This window comes from Leuresthes tenuis, unplaced genomic scaffold (genome assembly GCF_036924035.1).
Source record: "Leuresthes tenuis unplaced genomic scaffold, fLeuTen1.0.hap1 SCAF_22, whole genome shotgun sequence".
Lineage (NCBI taxonomy): Eukaryota > Metazoa > Chordata > Actinopteri > Atheriniformes > Atherinopsidae > Leuresthes > Leuresthes tenuis.
In genome coordinates, this window is record NW_027325376.1 from 6,983,328 (window position 1) to 7,002,573 (window position 19,246).

The following is a 19,246-nucleotide window of genomic DNA, read 5'->3' on the forward strand; positions in this document are numbered from 1 at the left end:
ACCTAATAAAGTGGCCGGTGAGTGTACTATCATCTGTTGTTCTGTGCTCCATTTGTGGGCTGCTCATAACTTCAGTGAAAGCATGATGCGATGACTCCTGAACAGCGTTCAGGCCATTATGAATGAGAAGTAGACCCGGTCAGTTTGATGGACTGGAGACACAGCAACAGCTAAAGGTCCGAGACGTGACTTGACTTATCACTAGTCGGCCGGGACACCAAAATCCAAACCTTTTACAGTTGTATATAATTGCCGAGTGAGCAAAATTAGATAAATAGCGTGTGGATCTATTTCACTTGGATGCTCTTGTTGCGCACAGATACTGCGGCATTTCCTTTAAACTCGGTGAGTCGAAGTGCATGATTATATCACTCCGCCGACAGAGGAAATGCTCCTAGACCAATCACATCTGTGTTTACACCATCACCTGTCAAACACACACCCTCTGCTACATTTCTCTCTGAAAGGTAGGCTTTTTGTTTTTATTTTGTCCACACTTTAATTCAGAATGAATTAAGTCAGAGTCTAGTTTCAGTAGCAATTAAGCCGGGTCGCTTACAAATGAGAAGGAGCCGGGAACAGCAAGGTTAGCGCCCCTGGAGCTAGCGAGCTGGAGCGGGTTATCTGTCCGCCAGGCTTTTTTTTTTTAGCCGATTATCGGAAAGTCCTTGCGACTAATCATCTCTCGCTGAGGTCGGCGCGCAACGATGTGCGTTAGCTTAGAGAACCCGGTCAACTAATGTTGGAAACCATTATCGAGCGTTTGGAGACGTTAGCAGAGGTTAAAACAGCCGAGTGGCTAACGGTGCTAGCTATGCACAGCATCCTCCAGTTAGCAATAAAGGCACAAGGCGGCTACACTGAGATGCGTTTAGCGGATCCTTTGGTTAGCTTCGTGCACGCCTGGATTAATATTGCAGAGAATTTTTTTTTACCACAGTGAAACTGATTGTGACAGCCAAATCCGGGTTGACCCCCTTTTCCTTTTTAAATACCTTTCAATGTTAGCAAATTAAGATCGTAGTAGAAGGTGATGACCCACAAATGGAAACGTAGTTATGGTTTCGTCTTTGGCACCATTACAAACGTTAGAGATGGATTAAAATGCCAGATAAAATGGCATTCATTACTAATCTATAAAATTTAGTGTAATAAATCGTAATATGTGCTGGATTACCACGGTATTGATTAGATGTTCCCACACAATAAAATGTATGTTTAACTAAAGCTACTCATTTATATAGGAAGCTGACAGTTTTAGGGTTTATTTTGAGCCATTTATTTTTCACACCCTTTTCAAAAATGATTTCAGGAGTCACAACATTAAAACCACTTTCAGGTGTGGTGACAGTTGATCATCTTGTTACAGTGGCAGCTGTCAACTGGGGTTTGTGATGTAGCAAGTGAACAGTTATTGAAGTTGGTGTGTTTTAAGCAGAAAGGACCACAGCAAGGGTCAGATTGTCATGGCTATGTTATTTCCAAAATGGCTGGTCTTGTGGGGGTGTTTGTTGCATGCATTGTTTAGTACCTATCAAAAGTAGTCCAAGGAGGAACAAGCTGGTTTTGGGGTCATGGGTCACCAAGGCTCATTGTTGCACGTTGTGATTAAGACTGGCCCATACTGAGATGATCAACCGTGCACAAATCCTCAACGCCGACTACAACAGAAAGCTGTCGAACTCATGCTTAGGCTTGTCCCACAACGAAAGCACCTAAAGTGAACACACAAGCATCAGAAGTGCACCATGGAGCACTGGAAGAAGAGCTCATAGTCTGATGAATCGTATTTCTTTTGCAACATGAGGACAGCCACCGCTGTGTCTGTATTATCCTTGCAAAGAGGTGGCAGCAGGATGCACTGTGAGAGGAAGGCGAGCTGGTGAAGTCAGTGTGGTGTTCAGGGTAGCGTTTGGGCCATTTGGATGTTTTCGCAGGACATTCATTCCTCTTCGTGGCAACAGAATTTCCTGATGACGGTGGAGGCAAACAGCAGAAATTGCTTTGAAATGCTTTGAGAAACATGCTGTAATCTCTCCCCAGGCCTTTGGAGGATGTTTCCAGTGCAGCTGTGGATTTGTTTGCTGCATGTCTCAAACCCTTTGATCAAGCTCATCCCAAACAAGTTCTGAGCATTGGCTTAGACTCTGTTCCTGTCATACTCAGTCTGATATAAATGGTCCTCGGTTCATTTGAGCCTCTACTTCCTGATATCTGAGAGGTTACTGTCCTGAAACTCTGCAATGCAAGACTGCTACTTGCAACTGTATCCAGACAGTCGATGCAGACGCCGCCGTTGGATGTGTGTCGTTAAGTTGAGCTGTCAGTCGAGGAAGTTCAACCTCTGAGGAGGAAGTGACCCTGGGCCTCACTGCAGGGGCGGTCAGTGTGACCCGTGAGGTGAAGCGTAGTCAGCGCCGTCTTCACTGCACGAACGTTAGCAGGTTTATCCGTCTTGTTTCAAAGCTACACCTGACTGGCCGCTGTCTTGTGAGTATTTGTAAAACTCACATAGATGCCAAACTGCTGAAATGATTTCTGATCGTCTTTAAAAAAGTATGGAGAGTATAGCAGAACGTGAAGCTGTTTTCTCTGTTGACACTGCGTTTGAAGCTGTTCATTTTCTCATTTTCTGAGTTGAACAAAAACAATAAGATGATAAGATGCTTTAGAGCCGACCATTAAGGAAGCTCTTCTGAAGAGATAGTGCCTGCATCACTGAACCTCGTATTGTTTTAGAGCTCTTTATGTTGGGAGTTGTCATTTTACTAGTTCTTGACACAATTTAATGTCAGTGACACTGACTTACAAAAAGCTTTGCTTTAAATCTTGGAAATGCTGTCAGGATCTGTAAGAGAAAAGTAATAGGTATGAGATTTTTTGTTGCAGTGCAGTACTTTCTACTGTTTCCACCTCACATTTCCTGGACTACTGAATTTGTATACACAGAGGAGGGGTTGATTGTCAGAGAGCTTGTGAGGAAGGAGACTGGGAGTGAATCACACCCAGACAGTATAAGGTGCAGTGCAGTGTGGGTGTTTACAGTATTAATCCAGCCTCCGTGCTGAAGAGCCATTTGATTTACAGTGTTTTCACTTTCAGTCCGTTTCTTTTCCTCTCTTGCACCCAGGAGCTGAAACACACACTCACACTGAAGCGCCTACGGTAGCAGCTAACTGGACGGACTCTCTGGCAATTGACCTTTTGCAGGTAAGCCTCAGCTGTTTGTGTGGACAAGACTACTTCTGCTAGTTGTTGTATCTTTTTATTCTTCCCAAATGACTTCCTTCATACTCCTTTAGATGCACCTCTTCTCGTGAGGACTCAGTGATGTCCTGAGCAGCACAAATTCATATTCCACTTCTGATTTAAATGCTCATCAGGAGCATACAGTAATATTTCAGGGGAACAAGTTCTGCTGGAACATTTCACTGATGTCAGATAATGATGTAAAGTCAGTGTTGTGCTTGGCTACAGTTCTTGCACACGATAGAAATATATTTTAATGGCAGTTTTGTTTGTTTTTAAATGAGAAAAATACACGAAAGCCAAACTAAAATGGAAAAACAACACAAAATCTAGACAGATGAACCATTGTTTTAGGTTGAGAAAACAGGAAAGTAAGTAAGAAACGTGCCCATCGACCGGGAAAATGTTGCTTTGCTTCACCATCACCATCAGGCTGTCCATGCACACAAACCTGTCTCTCACTTTGAGGACCTGCAGGTTTATGTTTTGAACTTCCAGCTCTAAACTCCTGCGGGGGAAACTTGTTTGACCTCCTGTTATAAGCGACGGTGTATCACAAGAATGTCAGCAGCAGTTGTTTTTAGCTCTGGCCACACTCTTGGAGTTTGACTTGTGATAACCTCGTCCCCGAGGCTTTGTGGCACACAGTGTTTTTCTGAGGCTTGTAACTTGTTAATTGGGAGTATCTCAGGTGTAGAGTACAGCGTTAGCACCACGCTGCAATGCCACAGAGGCAGTGTGGTTCTTCTGGGGCTTCTGGAAATAAATCCTGGAGAGGCCTGCAGAGTGTTCAAAGGGGAGTCGAAGAGCTGTGTCAGGAGCTCTCTTTGAAATGGAGCTTTTGTATTTTCTGGCTTTTTGTAGTCGCTTCATTCAGTTAATACTTCATGGAATTTCACACAGCTAATTTCCTCATCTGGGATATCAGGTTTCATTCTTATGTTTCGCTCTTTGCCCACGTATTTGTTGTAGTGGAAAAGTGGAATAAGTCTTGAACCATGAGCTCAGTGGCAGTGTTGACCCCGGAGAGCTTTGCCGAACATCGCAGTGGTCTTAAGGACCAGGAGAATACAGGTAAAATCCTGCTGTCCTCTATTTGCATATATTTACCTATGTTAATGTTGCTCTATCCTTAGGCATAAGTCATGCCTAAGTTATAGACTAGTTAAAGATGCCACTAGTCTATAAGTGTATTAAAAGGCAGATTTTCCTCTAATACACTTATAGACTAGTCGCATCTTTTCTTCCCGTTAATAATCCTCCCCTCCCCACTGTTTTTATTTATTCTGTCTTGTTACCTGCTTTATCTCGGCCTCACTGGGCCAGGCTGCGTCCCAGAGGATGAGGCCTATATCCCCACTTATCTGGAGGCCTTCCCTCCTCTGCCGGAGAAAGGGGCGCCAGGGGAAAAGACCGGGGAGCCGGCTTCGGCGTGGGGGAGTAAGATCAGGCCCATCAAAGCCTCTGTTATCACGCAGGTCAGGAAGCCACTGTGGTATCGACACAAAGATTTACAAAAAGTGAGAATGTCTTATGCCTTTCAGTTTTCCCTCCTCCTTCCAGGTGTTCCACGTGCCCCTGGAGGAGCGTCGCTACAAGGACAACAGCCAGTTTGGGGAGGGAGAGGAGGCCAAAGTGTGCCTTGACATCATGCAGCGAACGGGAGCGCACATTGAGCTGTCCCTGGCTAAGGACCAGGGCTTATCCATCATGGTTACTGGCAAACTGGACTCTGTCATGAAGGCCCGCAAGGAAATCGTAGCTCGCCTACAGACGCAGGTAATTTCACCACTAGTTCTTCTGGCTGTATCGTCAATTTCTAGTTTGTGAGGCTGTGGAGCAGTGAGTCACGCAGTTATTTTCAGTTACAGTTTGGAAACATAGCAGTTTGTGTACAGATGTGTACACCAAAGACGTGCAGTGAACCTTACACAGTCTGTGGGGTACATTCAAGACGCATCTCATTTCTCTCATTTCTTCGCCGCTCCGTCCTCCTGATTGTTACCCGGAATTCATTTTATTAAAGGGACGTTTCAGTCCTAAAATGCACCGGGAGGAGGGAGGAGGCTTATCAAATTACAAGTAAGGGAAGAAACAACAGTGGATCCTTTGCAGACGTTTTCTTGGCACCTGTGATGTCAGAAGGAGGCGTGGCACATTAATCCCACGCTTTAAACTGAATCAAAAGTTGATTAATACTATGTTATAAAGAGATTTAATACTAATCTGATGACAATATTTAAATAAAGTGTTAAGCGGCAGCTAAACATTGGTAAGATGATGCCGTTGAGTCGCGTCTTATTTGGTTGACGTCGGTTTTAAATGCCCCATATGTCGTATCTCTCCTCACCTGCACTGCTTGCACTTGTGGTCGGAGGAACAAAACGCAAATTAGTGTGTTGAAAGGAAGGAGATAAGGGGCTAGATTTAGAGCAGAGTAGGGCAGGAGACCCGTGTTCAGCCCTGAAAGGTCCTCTGACAGCAAAATAAGAAAGAAATACACTACCACACATGATTTAGAGTGATTACATCTATAAAATTCTACAGTTTATCTCATTAATACGTCAGTGTCTTTCTTTCTCTCCCATCTTGAACTCCCAACTTTTTTTACATAATTCAGTCTTTTTATTTGAAGAATTTTCCTAAATGGGAAAAAAAGCCTTTAATCAAATATTTGTATGCTGGTTAATCTGCTGGTTTTTTTGTGCTTATGTTCTAGTTGAACTCTTTGGGGCGAGTGCAGACAACCATTTTCAACCTCTAAACATGCATCATTCTGCATTCATTGATGCTCAAAAATCGGGGCGCTCTAACAGTGACGGACAAACAGATTTCAGTCCTCACAAACTGAAATCACAGCATCTAGTCTTCACAGATAACTCAGTTTAGAGACACTCGGATGGTAAATGTTAGCTGCAGCTTGAAAAATGTGTGCAGGCAGGTCGGTTAAGGACAAAAAACGGAGCTGAAAAGTGACCGTCAGCTCCCAGGAGTGGCCTTTCAAGGCTTCAGCAGCAAACATGCTGATTTCCACTTTAGTTGGTGCACTGAAGTTCACCTGTTTAGCTGAGCTGCACTTATTCAAACAAGAGTGCAGAAAAACATTTTGTCCTCTTTGCACGGTCAAATGCTTTTGTTTACCAACAGAGAACTTGCATATTCATTGATTTATTCATTCATTTATTTAATTTACATCTGAATGATGACTCGTGACTAATAATAATATAATCAGGCATGATAATGTGTCCTAATCCGATGTTTTAATGTCCGTTTCCTCCTGTTGAGCTACGCTAATCCACCTCGGTCTCTTCCTGCTCCCCTCAGGCGTCGGCTACGGTCGCCATCCCCAAGGAGCACCATCGGTTTGTCATCGGTAAGAACGGCGAGAAGCTGCAGGAGCTGGAGCTGAAGACCGCCACCAAGATTGCTATTCCACGTCCTGACGACCCCAGCGCCAACATCCGCATCACCGGTACTAAGGAGGGCATCGAGAAGGCTCGCCATGAAATCCTTCTGATCTCAGCTGAGCAGGTCTGTGAGTTTTTAACGAGATGTTTCCAAACACGTGTAAAGACCAGTGATTCTAACGTGCAGATTCAGTTTATTGCTGGCACTCACCGAGCTCATGGGGGGATGAAATGACCAATGTCACTAAAAAGACTTTCATTACATTTCACATGTAGCTAATTAATGATAATTTGGTCACGGTTTCACTAAAGCACCAATCTGTGGGTTTATTGGCTCCTTAATTCACTGTGCATGCCAGGAACCGTGAAAAAGCGGCCGCCAGCGAGCCGTGTTTCATTAGCTCAGCAGATTCAATTATGTGTATGAAGTAGCTTGTGAAAATCCTCCGTCGTTATATTGCAGCTGTTTTATTAACGAACCCTCGCAGTCAGCATTTCTTATCTCTAATTTCCTTACAAGTTCCAGAAAAAAAATAATTAGGCTAGCTTAATTAACAGTAATGTTGATTAATTTGGACGCTACATCTAAAACCTGAACAGTTTTTTAACTGAATCTTTGAGTTGTAATTATGGCTGACTTAATGGGATTTATTAAGGAATTAATTGGATCCGACTACATACAATTTTCTTAAAAAGCTGTCCAACTGTAACTCAGCATGTAATTGGCTTGTTTTGTTCTTCTAGACACTAATTGCATATATATGCATGTGTATTTGCATCAATCAGCTCTGAATTGTCTCTAACGAGCTGCAGACTTAAATCATTTGACTGAAGAAGCTACTTCATGTCTTTACCTCACATATTGGCTGTATTACCTGAGATCTTCATCTGAAGCACCAGCGATTTCTTTTCCTTTGGTTTGATCCACTCGCTTGTTTTCACGACAGGACAAGCGTGCGGTGGAGCGTCTGTCCCTGGAGAAGGTCTTCCACCCCTTCATCGCTGGTGCCCACAACAGGCTGGTGCAGGAGCTGAGCCAGGAGACGGGCGCTCGCATCAGCATCCCGCCGCCCAGCCTGCCGAAGGACGAGATCGTCATCACAGGGGAGAAGGAGGCGGTTGCTCTGGCGGTCAACCGCATCCGAGCCATCTACGATGACAAGGTGACCTTTAAAGCTGATATTTCGTTTGTCGTTGCTGTTGTGTTTGCTTCTTTTATTCTGTTTCTCGTCCACGCGTTTGTTTTTGTGAGCTTTAACTGTGAGTTTTTCTCTTTTTCATCAAAATCGCAGAGAAATCAGTGAGAACAATAATAACACGACTGATGTTTCCACAGATATTTCACCACATTCTCACCTAAACCTCACCTGTGAGGACGAAGTTTGGTTATAGAGGGTTTTATCAATGTTTTCAGCTATTTCCTACCACTCACTAATGCTCATTCTTCCTATAAGTTTAAAAGAAACGTATAAGATGGATGTGTGCAACATGGAGGGGGAAGTGTGTGCTTGCACTAAATGAGCCCTTTTGACAAGAAAGACGGAGATGATGCGGAGAGGAAATTGGATTTCACTAGAGAACAACAGGATGAGAATACTAATATAATTTAGTGCATGAATATGAGAAGCAAACCCACATTTATCATCAGTTGTCTTCACCCTTTTAGCCACAGTCAGTCACTTTCCTTTTTATCGCACAGTCCCTCTGCTTGTGCCAACTTCTCTCTACCCGTTTCGTGGCTGTTGTCTCTCTTTCTGTCTCCTCTTGTTTTCCCGTTCATCCCTCACTGGGCCTCTCAGTTTTGCCATCCTTCCTCTCGACAGATTTGCTTTCTCCGTGCAGCTCATCAGTTGTAATCTTGTCCTTGTCCACCCTGCAGAAGAGGAAGACCACAACCATCTCGGTGGAGGTGAAGAAGTCTCAGCATAAGTACATCATAGGTCCAAAGGGCAACACTTTGCAGGAGATCCTGGAGGCCACCGGGGTGTCAGTGGAGATGCCTCCACTGGACTCCAGCTCAGAAACGATCATCCTTAGAGGGGAGCCGGATAAACTGGGACCTGCACTCACCCAGGTGTATGCCAAGGTGAGGAGGAGGGTCGGGGACATGATAACCTTTGCCCTCTGTGAATCATGTCAGTTAGAGAAATGAGACATAACTGTCTGTGGCAAATTTGTGTACCTTTACAGGCCAAGAGTGTGATGGTGGTGGAGGTGAGCGCTCCAGCTTGGCTGCATCGCTTCATCATCGGCAAGAAAGGACAAAACATCGGGCGGATCACACAGCAGCTACCACGGGTAAGGAGAGAAGATGGGGATGATGATCCGAGTTAAAGGCCAGAGATCGCACATGACTCTCACATCCTGCTCCTGTAAGCTGACAAAATACATTGAGCATGCTGAATTAAGGGTGTGTTACACTATCAGTATGAGGTGAGGGTAAAAGGTGGTAAAACAGGACCAATTAAAGAAAAACATCACGGTAGAACAAGTCTGTTTGAAGTTGAAAACATGACATTGACTCAGCTGTGTTCAATAAACTGTGAAACTGCAGAATCAGGACAGGCTGGAGCAGGTCAGGCGGCTCTTTAACTGGGTCCAATGTGTTCATGTGTGCAGGTTCACATAGAGTTTACAGACGGTGAAGAGCGCATCAGTCTGGAGGGGCCAACAGAGGAGGTGGAGCAGGCTCAGGCCCAGATACAGGAGATCATCAAGGACCTGGTCAGTCTCTCACACACTCACACGCTCATAGAAACAAAGCTACAAATATTAGCAGTAGATTTGTAAAACTGGCTTTCATCTGAGTGTAATTTGGATGTAATTTGGCTTTGGAAAATTGTTTTTGGGTTCTGTCTCCTGGTTAAAGACCAAGCGACGAGTTGCTGAACCCAGAAGTCTGAAACCTGCTTTGTGTAGCTGACTGTGTTCATACATCAGTTAGACGCTGTGTAAAATGTAAACAGAATGCAGTGATTTGCCTCATAAACTTATGTTTATTCGCTATAGAGGATGCAAAGTAAATGCTGAAAATTAAACACTGTTTAATAAATTAAAAAATAGATTTTGATGGCAGCAACGCATCTTGAAGTCGGGACAAAAGTAAGTGGAAAAGGAAAAGCTGGAAGAACTAAAGGCTGATTGTTAACAGGTCGGTAAAGATGCAAAAATCTGTTTTTGGATCAATGGATGATTCTGTCCCGGAAATCGCTGCATGGGCTCAGGAACACTTCCAGAAATCACTGTCTGTGAACGCAGCTCAGTGTCATCCAAACATTCAGGTTACAGCTCTGCCACGTAGAGAAAAAACCAAACAGCATCCTCTCTGGTCGATGTTCACTTAAAACGGCCCAAAGCAAAGTGGGAAAACACAACGTTTCACAGACAATGTGAAATGTTGACTTCTTTTTGGAAATCATGCGTCCGCCAGGCTAAAGAGCAAAGGGACCATCCAGCTTGTTATCGGTTAAAAAACCTGCATCTCTGATGGTGTGGGGGTGCATCAGTGTCTGTGGAACCGGAAACAAGCCCATCTGTAAAGGCACCATCAAAGCTGGAAGGTATATGGATGATGCAGCTGTTCCAACAGCATGGCTTCTGCTAATGGTTGCTGCCATCAAATTTAAGATGAGAGAATGTTTTTTCTGAAACAGTAAAATGTCTCTCTCTCAACATTTGATGTGTTCTATTTTACAATAAAAGCTGGAGGTTTAACCTCTAAAATGTCACATTGTGGTTTTAATAGACACTTTCAGGCTTTAGGATACGAGGATCTGCTTTAATTGACTGGTAGTTATGACATATAGATCAGATAGTGGATCATATATCATAAAGGTAGTTGAAGTGAGAACCTCTGAAGGAGCTGAAAGTTCACTTCCATCAGCTCTTAAAGTAAAAACGCAGAGGACAGAGACACTGATGAGACAGCAGAGTCACAGATTAGAGCAGAATCCCTTAAAACTGCCTACTAATACGTTTACAAATCTTTAATCTCTCTGTCTACCTTTGTGTCCAGCTGGTGAGGATGGACTACACCGAGGTCATCATAGATCAGCGTTTCCACAGACACCTCATCGGCAAGAACGGAGCCAACAGTGAGTAGATTTGTGCAGTAGATTTATCACAGCAGGGGGAAAAGACGTGGTATTAAAACGTGTGTTCTGTCGTACCTTCAAATGAAGCCAAATATATCTTACAGGGATTTTAAAAAGGTAATTGGGGAATAGCAGTGACGAAATGTGCCGTCAGGCAGCACACACTCATATCCCTACATCTTACTCTTTGTCTGAGTCATTTTATTTTCTGCTGTGAATTGAAATGCTGTAACTTTGGGACAACTTTGGACAAACATTTTGACATATTTCCCACCATGAAAACTAGTTGGTGTTGAACTTCTTTGTGAGGGATCTGTGCCGCAACCAGACTCCCATCAGACCTATGACTGGGTAAAAATCCTCCTCACCTTTTCACTCTTCTGCCACAACATCCTTCCCTCTGTGCTCTCTTCTTCTACACCCACCCTGCAGTCAACCGGATCAAAGAGCAGTACAAAGTGTCGGTGAGGATCCCGCAGGACTCGGATAGAAGCGGCCTGGTCCGGATCGAAGGAGACCCTAAAGGAGTGCAGCTGGCACGCAGAGAGCTCATCGAGATGGTCCAGAGAATGGTGGGAATGGGGTCAAAGTTGAGGTCGATTCACTCATTCATTCGGTTGTACTGGTCGACATGAACCGACATTCTAAACCGAACTGCAAAATGTTTCACATTTCCAGGAGAATGAGCGCACCAAAGACCTGATCGTAGAGCAGAAGTTCCATCGGACAATCATCGGGCAAAAGGGAGAAAAGATCAAGGAAGTCCGGGACAAGTTCCCTGAGGTGAGACCTCGCTCTGACCAGGACGATTACCTCATTCATTTATCGTTACTGTGAGTTTGTTTTATTTTGGCTTTCTTTGGACTAACAATGCCTCTATGGACTTTAGGTTATTATCAATTTCCCCGACCCGTCGCAGAAGAGCGACATTGTCCAGCTGAGAGGGCCGAAGAACGAGGTGGAGAAATGTGCCAAGTTTCTGCAGAAAATCATCGCAGACCTGGTACGGCCCACCGCTTTGTGTCTTTGTTCACCTACAGTATCTCTGCCTGTCTGTGCGCAGCTTCACAGCAGCTTCCTCTCTTTTGTAGATTGAGAACAGCTTCTCGCTGTCCGTTCCCATCTTTAAGCAGTTTCATAAGAACATAATCGGAAAGGGCGGCGCAAACATCAAAAAGGCGAGTCGACTCAAAAATACGAGAAAAAATGATGATGTTGCAGATCCAATATGTCAAAGACAAAAAGTAAAAGTGGATGTTGATGCCGCCAGATCCGCGAGGAAACCAACACCAAGATCGACCTGCCAACGGAGAACAGTAACTCAGAGATGATCGTGATCACAGGCAAGAAAAGCAACTGTGAGGCTGCCAGAGATCGAATCCTCGCCATCCAGAGAGAACTGGTGAGACAACAACCTGCTAGAGGCTTCAATCAGAAGATGTCTGTTTAAAAGCCCCAAATTATCCTTCAAGCTTCTAATAAAGAAGTAAAGAGGAAGAGGGTTTCAGGTGCTTAAATATTCTCAGTTTTCCACCTTGAACACGCATCATTCTCAGTGTGTCTCTTCATCTCTTCAGGCCAACATTAAAGAGACAGAAGTCACCATACCAGCCAGGCTGCACAACTCTCTGATCGGCTCCAAAGGCTGCCTCGTGCGCTCCATCATGGAGGACTGCGGCGGCGTCCACATCCATTTCCCCTCCGAGGGCTCCGGTTCAGACAAGGTCACCATCAGAGGGCCCGCCGGTGAAGTGGAGAAAGCCAAGAAACAGCTGCTGCAGCTGGCCGAAGAGAAGGTGGGAAGCACGGAAAGGTTCAAAGAATGTTTACCGGGATAGTTCGAAGAGAAGAGGTGGCTCGCTGACACATCCCCTTCCTCTCCTCTTTTTGTCCTTCCTTCCTGCCTTTTCAGCAAGTCAACAACTTCACAGCTGAGCTGCAGGCCAAACCCGAGTACCACAAGTTCTTGATTGGACGAGGCGGCGCTAACATCCGTCGTGTGAGGGACAGGACGGGGGCCCGGATCATCTTCCCGTCGCCTGACGACACGGAGCAGGAGCTGATCACCATCGTGGGGAAAGAGGAAGCTGTCCGTCAGGCCCAGAAAGAACTGGAAAGTCTGGTCAAAAATCTGGTAACTACAACATCCCTTAAAAATGAATTTAAGTGTGCTTTCAGGCTTTATTTGGTCCTGTATTAAACATGTAGTTTGAGCAGGTTAAACAGATACAAACTGATGATGTTTGTTTCCAAAAAGTTAGAAAACTTACCAACTTCTGCGTCTGTTTGGGGCCAAAAATGGGAATAATTCCCTTTATCTCATTAAATACCCTCCTCTAACTATAATCTTGCCGCCTTTCTTTTAGGATGACGTGGTAGAGGACAGCATGGAGGTAGATGTTCGCCACCACCGGCACTTTGTGTGTCGGAGAGGACAGGTGCTGCGGGAGCTGGCAGAGGAGTACGGCGGCGTGGCTGTGAGCTTCCCTCGCACCGGCGCCAACAGCCAGAGGGTCACTCTAAAGGGGGCGAAGGACTGCGTGGAGGCGGCAAAGAAGCGCATTCAGGAGATAATAGAGGACCTGGTACGACGCCCAAAAAGAGTTTTGTGCTTTTTAGAGGGATGACCTGTGGCAGGAGAGTCCTGTATCTAAGTATTGAGAAAGTGTGAGAGATGCTGCTGTCGCAGTAAAATCTGAACGTTTAGAGACGTTTAGTGTAGCCGTCCTTTCAGTTATCACATGATGGAAAAGATCTTCCTGAGTAGGACGTGTTTTGCCTCCTCTCTCCTTCTCGAGCAGGAGTCCCAGGTGAGCGTGGAGGTGGCCATCCCTCAGCGCTACCACCGTGCCATCATGGGGCCTAAAGGCTGCCGCATCCAGCTCATCACCAGGGAGCAGGAGGTCCAAATCAAGTTCCCTGAGAGAGAAGACAGCGCAGGTTGGAGACAAAACAACCATCATTATCTGTTCAGATTCGACTCTCTGTCAGCTTCCTACCAGTGCATCGCACCTCTTTACTGGAGGATATTTGTGATTTTTATGTGGTTATTGTTGGAGAAAGTGTTGCTTTTTCATCCGTTTTCTGTGGTAAACCTTCAGGTCAGGAAGCTACACTGCAGGAGAACGGTGAAGTCAGTCCAGAGGCGGAGTTTGTTCCCCGCAAGTGTGACACCATCACCATCTCTGGACGGGCAGAGAAGTGTGAACTGGCTAAAGCGGCTCTATTGGTTGGTTAATTTAAGTGCATAGATACGACTACCTTTGGATGCAGTGTCCTGTCATCTTTGACCCTCTGTCTCTTCTCTGTGATCTCCTCGTCCTGCAGGCGTTGGTGCCCATAACGGAGGATGTTGAAGTATCTTATGAGCTGCATCGCTACATCATCGGCCAGAAGGGCAGTGGAATCAGGAAGATGATGGAAGAATATGAGGTTAGCTGTCACATCTGCTCGCTAAGTGTATTAAAGATATAACAAATGGCTGTCTTTTCTGTTCATATTGTACTTACTTTTGACTGTTTCTACTGAGGAAATGGAAGCCTACATCTGTGTTGTGGGGTTTGAATGCGCAGGTGAACATCTGGGTGCCACAGCCTGAGAAACAGCTGGATGTGATCAAGGTGACGGGCCTGGTTGCCAACGTGGAGCGAGCCAAACAGGGTCTGCTGGAGCGGGTCAAAGATCTTCAGGCCGAGCAGGAGGACAGGGTACAAACATCTTCACACCTGCTTTTTGCATGCATTGACTCCTTTTATGTCTTAGTTTCAGCCTCCTTTCATTCTGTAACTCTGCTGGCTTTAGATTATACATTTGATTTTTCTCACGAGGCTCCACAGACCTTTAATACCGACTAGGAAAAACTCCTCCAGAAACATTTAGAACAGAGAAATATAGACGAAACCGTCTGGAATAGAAGATAATAGGCCAACATAGTAAAACTACACTACCGTTAATCTAATAATTTGTCCCCAGTGAACAAGTTTCTGTGCAGGAACCTGAGGTAAAGGTTAATTCTTAAGGTTGGGGAACACCAAACTGGATTATTTCCACATCTCCCAAACAGATTTATCGATGGGAATGACACATTTAGCATGTTTTTCTTATGATTTTACATACGAAACGTTTGATAGTAATCAATCAACAGCTCATTTAAAACACGATTTGTTTCTCTATTAAGGCCCTGCGCAGTTTCAAGGTTACCATGTCTGTAGATCCAAAGTTTCATCCCAAGATTATTGGCCGCAAAGGAGCAGTCATCTCTCAGATCAGAAAAGACCACGACGTCAGCATCCAGTTCCCCGACAAAGGAGACGAGCAGCAGGTGTGTGTGTCCTGCGTATAAAATCCATTTCTGTATTGATTGTATTTCCTGTAATATAACGGGTAACATTTCTCCTGATTCTCCACTCCTCTGCCTCCTCTGGCAGGATCTGATCGTGATCTCGGGTTATGAGCGTAACGTGGAGGAGGCGCGTCAGGCCATCCAGCAGCTGGTGGCAGAGCTGCAGGAGATGGTGAGCCAAGATGTTCATCTGGACCCGAGGACCCACGCTCGCATCATAGGGGCCCGCGGCAAAGCCATCCGCAAGCTGATGGAAGAGTTTAAGGTCAGATATGTCACCGGATCAGAGTTTTGCTGTTGAAGTGGATGAGAAATCACATGTTCTCAGTTTGATCTTTACGTGTTATCCAGGTGGATATCCGGTTCCCTCAGCCAGGCTCAGACGAGCCCGCCAAAGTGACGGTAACGGGCCTTCCTGAGACCGTTGACGCTGCCATTGATCACCTGCTCAACCTGGAGGAGGAATATGTGAGTTCTCAGTATTAGCAGTTAGCCACAGGGGACGTTGCAGCTGGTGGACTCCATGAAAAAAGCCTCTTAATGAACAGCAACAGCACAATATTTGCCCTCAATAATTCACTCATTTTCTCTTTTCTCTCTGGAGGTGTTTTTTTTTGTTTATTTTTCGAATTGCTGGACCATGATAATGATAATTTAGGCTATATAACCTCTTGACTGAGGCTGTTTTTTTAATTTTTTTAATTTTTTTTTATTCTTGCTCCACTATCTCTATGTATAGCCTCCCCTCCGTTTTAAAGTTTTAAAGCTTTCTGGCTGTGAATTTGTGGTGTGGAGCATTTCCAAAGAACGGTTCTCGTCCTCTGTGATGCTTTGTCAGGCCTTTCCAGCGGCTGTCCTCAGCCGTGTGTTTTTGTTTCTTTCTGCCTCTAGTTTTGTCTTCGGTGAATAAAAAGCTGCTCGGTGGACGGATGCTTTGGTAGACACCAGGGGGCAGAGTCTAAAACGATGCAAACGCACAGAAATGGTGTTTTTCTGCTCACAAACTGGAGGGAAAGCGTGTGGTGAGGTTGTGAGGTTGTGTGCACATGGTGCAACCCTGATATGAGGGGATGGAAGAGCAGGACACATGGAGCTGTACTATAGTTATTTTTTTGTTCTGGTTTAGGTTTTCATACAGCACAGTCTTGCGGGTGCCATAAAGAACCGTCTTGTACGCTTCCACAGTTTAAGATTTAGTTTAAGACGACAGCAAAAGCAGCGTGATCCGTATCTGTACATCTGTGTCCCTGCGGCTCACCTCCACACAGACTGCAGGCTGCGCATCCATCTGCAGATAAAACAGCAGCTGTCTGTCCTCCCTGATGTGATGTGTGAGCGGATTCCTGTTTCCTGTTATACCACTGCGGGGATCGTTTGTTCTGAGCTTACAGAGCTGGTCGCCTTTTCCTTTCTTAATGCAGCGGTTTTTGCTCGGCTCATGATTTTACAGAACTGAGAGCACGAGATGAAACTCATTTCCTCTTTCGATGTCTCGCTGATGAGTGTCTCGGTTTTGCCTTTGGTGAAAGTGTGCTTCCTCTTTTCATCGGGCCTGTTGGATGAAGCAGGGGGGTGTTCGCATGTTAGATTCGTGCACATGCATATAGTTCCATATTGTTTGTCATTTTTAAAAGAGAGCCAGAACCATACGGAGACACAGTTTTATGCATCTGGCTCCAGGTGTTTGACTCGGCTACAGTTGAATATTCCACTTGTTTGCCTTAAAAATAAATCTCCAGGGTTTCTCTCACAGTTTTGGGTCATCTTCTGGCTGTACTGTGAAGTGCTGTCTGATCGGATTAGCCGCCTTTGGCTCAAACTGAGCAGACCGTATATCCACGTAAACCTCAGCATTGATCTGGCTGCTTGTGTCCCGTTACATGATCAGTAAACACTGAGCCTCTGTGTGCTTTACAGATGACGAATGTAGACTAATCTGAGCTTCCTGCTCTCCAGTCCTGCGAACACTTTGCACCTCTGTATTTGCTCTGTTTAAGTTTTCTTTATGGTAAACTGTAGTAATGTCACGTTTGCCTCCTGCAGGGAGATAAAGAGCGATTGTCCTCACCCCGCCTCCACTGTTTCTTTCAGATGCTCACTGTGCAAGAGACGGAGACCTTGGCTGCATACATGAAGCCTCCGTCACGCTATGGGGGCGGAGGAGGCGCAGGAGGAGCGGATGATAGCAGTGGGGGTCCGGCTAAGGGATTTGTGGTACGGGATGCCCCCTGGAACGCAGCAGGGAACAAGGTGGGACACGCTGATGTTTTATTTCTTTGTTTCAACAGACATTAATAGATGTTATTCCAAAGTAAATGAAAGGCGATGATGCAGATTATCGGCAGAGGAAGCCACAGGTGCACATTATGAGACTGTGTTCGTTTGTTTCAGGCTCCTGACATGAGCAGCGCAGAGGATTTCCCCACATTTGGGTCAGGAGTGGCCCCGAAACAGACGTCGGCCTGGGGCCCCAAGAAGTTCTGAAGCTGCTCACGTGGAGGGAAAAACAAACACAAAAACTTCTGTAAAGTAGATGATGAGAGACAAAACCGATCTCACATTGCTGCTCGCCTTCCTCCTCTTCGTCTCTTTAGTGTCCCTTTTGTCTCTTCTTTCCGTACTGTTCTCTCCCACAACCAGCCACAGTGAATTCTGGGAGAACTATCCCTTCTTTATCCGTCTCTCTTATCGTAGTTCCTCCGAAAAAAAAGAACGTGGAGTGCTTCTCTTCATAGTTTTGCTGTTCCGCTCTGCCTCTGCAAGTCTCGCTGAAACATTTCAAAAATCTTTTCTTTTCCTTTTGCCGCAGACTGATAAAACTGTCCCTTCAGATACAGTCACCTCTCTGCAGTACAGAAGAAATGTTTCAGCTGCTCAGAGTCTGCTGAATCAGGGCAGTAGAGCCAGAGAGCATCAGGGAAGTATCCTCAGACATCTGAAGTAGGACACTTTCTGGAGGTTATGGGTGGGGTTGGGTGGGGTGGGGTGGGGTGGGGTTGGGTGGGGGGTGCCTGTCCAGTTACAGCAGCTAAATCATGGATTTTTAAGGTAAAAAAAGAAAGGAGAGCCTGTTTTATAAAGCAAGAAAGGTTTGTAAACTAAAAGATCTTTCAAGGTTCTTTTACTGTGGTTTTTACAAGGTTTCTCATAAGCTCACCTTTCCAGTCACTTGTGGTGCAGGAAGTCAGGCACTGAGCTGTGTTTTCGTGTGCGCCGGTGGGTTCGAGGAGGTTTTTCACCCACTAGTGTTTTGTAGGTCCCTTAATTTTTTATTTATTTTCAAGCTGGGAGCAAAAACAGCTGCTATAGTAGACTTTGTTTTGAACTCGTGATGACTTGAAAGGCGTGGAAGTCCTGCACTGAAGGTTGTTTTGTTTATTTATTTGAAAAGGAGCCATTTGATTTGAACTACTGTGATCATCTGTTTTTATAAAAGCACTCACTGTAGCTTGCAACCTTACGTTTGGGAGTGAATGTTGTGCGTCAGGTTTGGAAACATGTTACCAGTTGTAATGTCTAAGTGTACAAAGAACTTTTCGCTATTTTTTTAAACTGTGTGGGACTTTTCTTTCTTTTTTTTGTTGGTTTCTGACATTTTTTGAAAGTGTGTGTGTGTGTGTGTGAGCGAGAGAGTGCGTGCGTGCGTGTGGAAGTTAAAATGTATATTTGAATGAAGCTGAACCAAACTTGTTCATCACCTTTGTCCGTTTGTCTCTCTTCCCGAAGCTGTTCTCAGAGCTCATTTAGAGGTTTTTAACCTCAGCTCATCACTCAAACTTGCTGCTTAACCTCTGATCTTCCCTGCCGATAAAAAGGCTCACTTTCAAGAGCCAAACTGTAGTTTTCTACCATACAAGTGCTTCATATTCATGATATTTTGTAGCAAAAACCTTGGATGCCCCTTAATCCCTTGTCTGGTTCTGAGACTTAACTCGCGTCCTGTTGCTAAATGATGCACTTGGCCCAGACTTCAGCCATTTTAACTTCACCTGCTTTGTACCTGAAGTGTTAAAGAATAAGCTGAACCTGGTAGCACTCCCCTGTGAGAATTAGGTGAGAAGATCAGTTTGAAGGAAGATATATTATCATACAGACTTAAAGCAGGAGTAAGAATGAAGGAAATGTTAATGGAGGTTAACAGTGTTCGCTTAATA

The 19,246-nt window shown here is 45.0% G+C and overlaps 1 protein-coding gene across 2 annotated transcripts; it reads left to right on the plus strand.

The window, feature by feature from the left end:
* The first annotated feature begins 378 nt into the window (after positions 1 to 378).
* Positions 379 to 18,072, plus strand: hdlbpb (high density lipoprotein binding protein b). 2 transcript variants are annotated; one of them, XM_072376581.1, is made up of 28 exons: positions 379 to 467; positions 3,131 to 3,210; positions 4,222 to 4,323; positions 4,576 to 4,727; positions 4,813 to 5,028; positions 6,574 to 6,780; positions 7,604 to 7,819; positions 8,536 to 8,742; positions 8,847 to 8,954; positions 9,276 to 9,380; positions 10,672 to 10,750; positions 11,183 to 11,322; positions 11,429 to 11,533; positions 11,640 to 11,753; positions 11,842 to 11,928; positions 12,021 to 12,152; positions 12,328 to 12,546; positions 12,663 to 12,884; positions 13,117 to 13,335; positions 13,552 to 13,690; positions 13,852 to 13,979; positions 14,078 to 14,182; positions 14,323 to 14,457; positions 14,928 to 15,071; positions 15,178 to 15,357; positions 15,444 to 15,560; positions 17,184 to 17,342; positions 17,484 to 18,072. In XM_072376581.1, the coding sequence occupies exons 3-28, from the start codon at positions 4,248 to 4,250 to the stop codon at positions 17,574 to 17,576; spliced, it is 3,804 nt and encodes a 1,267-aa protein (XP_072232682.1). In that variant the 5' UTR covers positions 379 to 467; positions 3,131 to 3,210; positions 4,222 to 4,247; the 3' UTR covers positions 17,577 to 18,072. The 2 variants fall into 2 exon arrangements, with proteins under 2 accessions (XP_072232682.1, XP_072232683.1); XM_072376582.1 differs by lacking the exon at positions 379 to 467 and adding an exon at positions 2,913 to 3,019.
* The last annotated feature ends 1,174 nt before the right edge of the window (positions 18,073 to 19,246 follow it).

What these genes read in the sequence shown, in the direction of transcription:
- hdlbpb (XM_072376581.1), top strand. Translation starts at nt 4,248, where the DNA reads ATGAGCTCAGTGGCAGTGTTGACCCCGGAGAGCTTTGCCGAACATCGC. An exon ending in AAGCCTCTGTTATCACGCAG is followed by an intron (nt 4,728 to 4,812) that starts GTCAGGAAGCCA and finishes TCCTCCTTCCAG; the next exon opens with GTGTTCCACGTGCCCCTGGA. An exon ending in AGAAAATCATCGCAGACCTG is followed by an intron (nt 11,754 to 11,841) that starts GTACGGCCCACC and finishes TCTCTTTTGTAG; the next exon opens with ATTGAGAACAGCTTCTCGCT.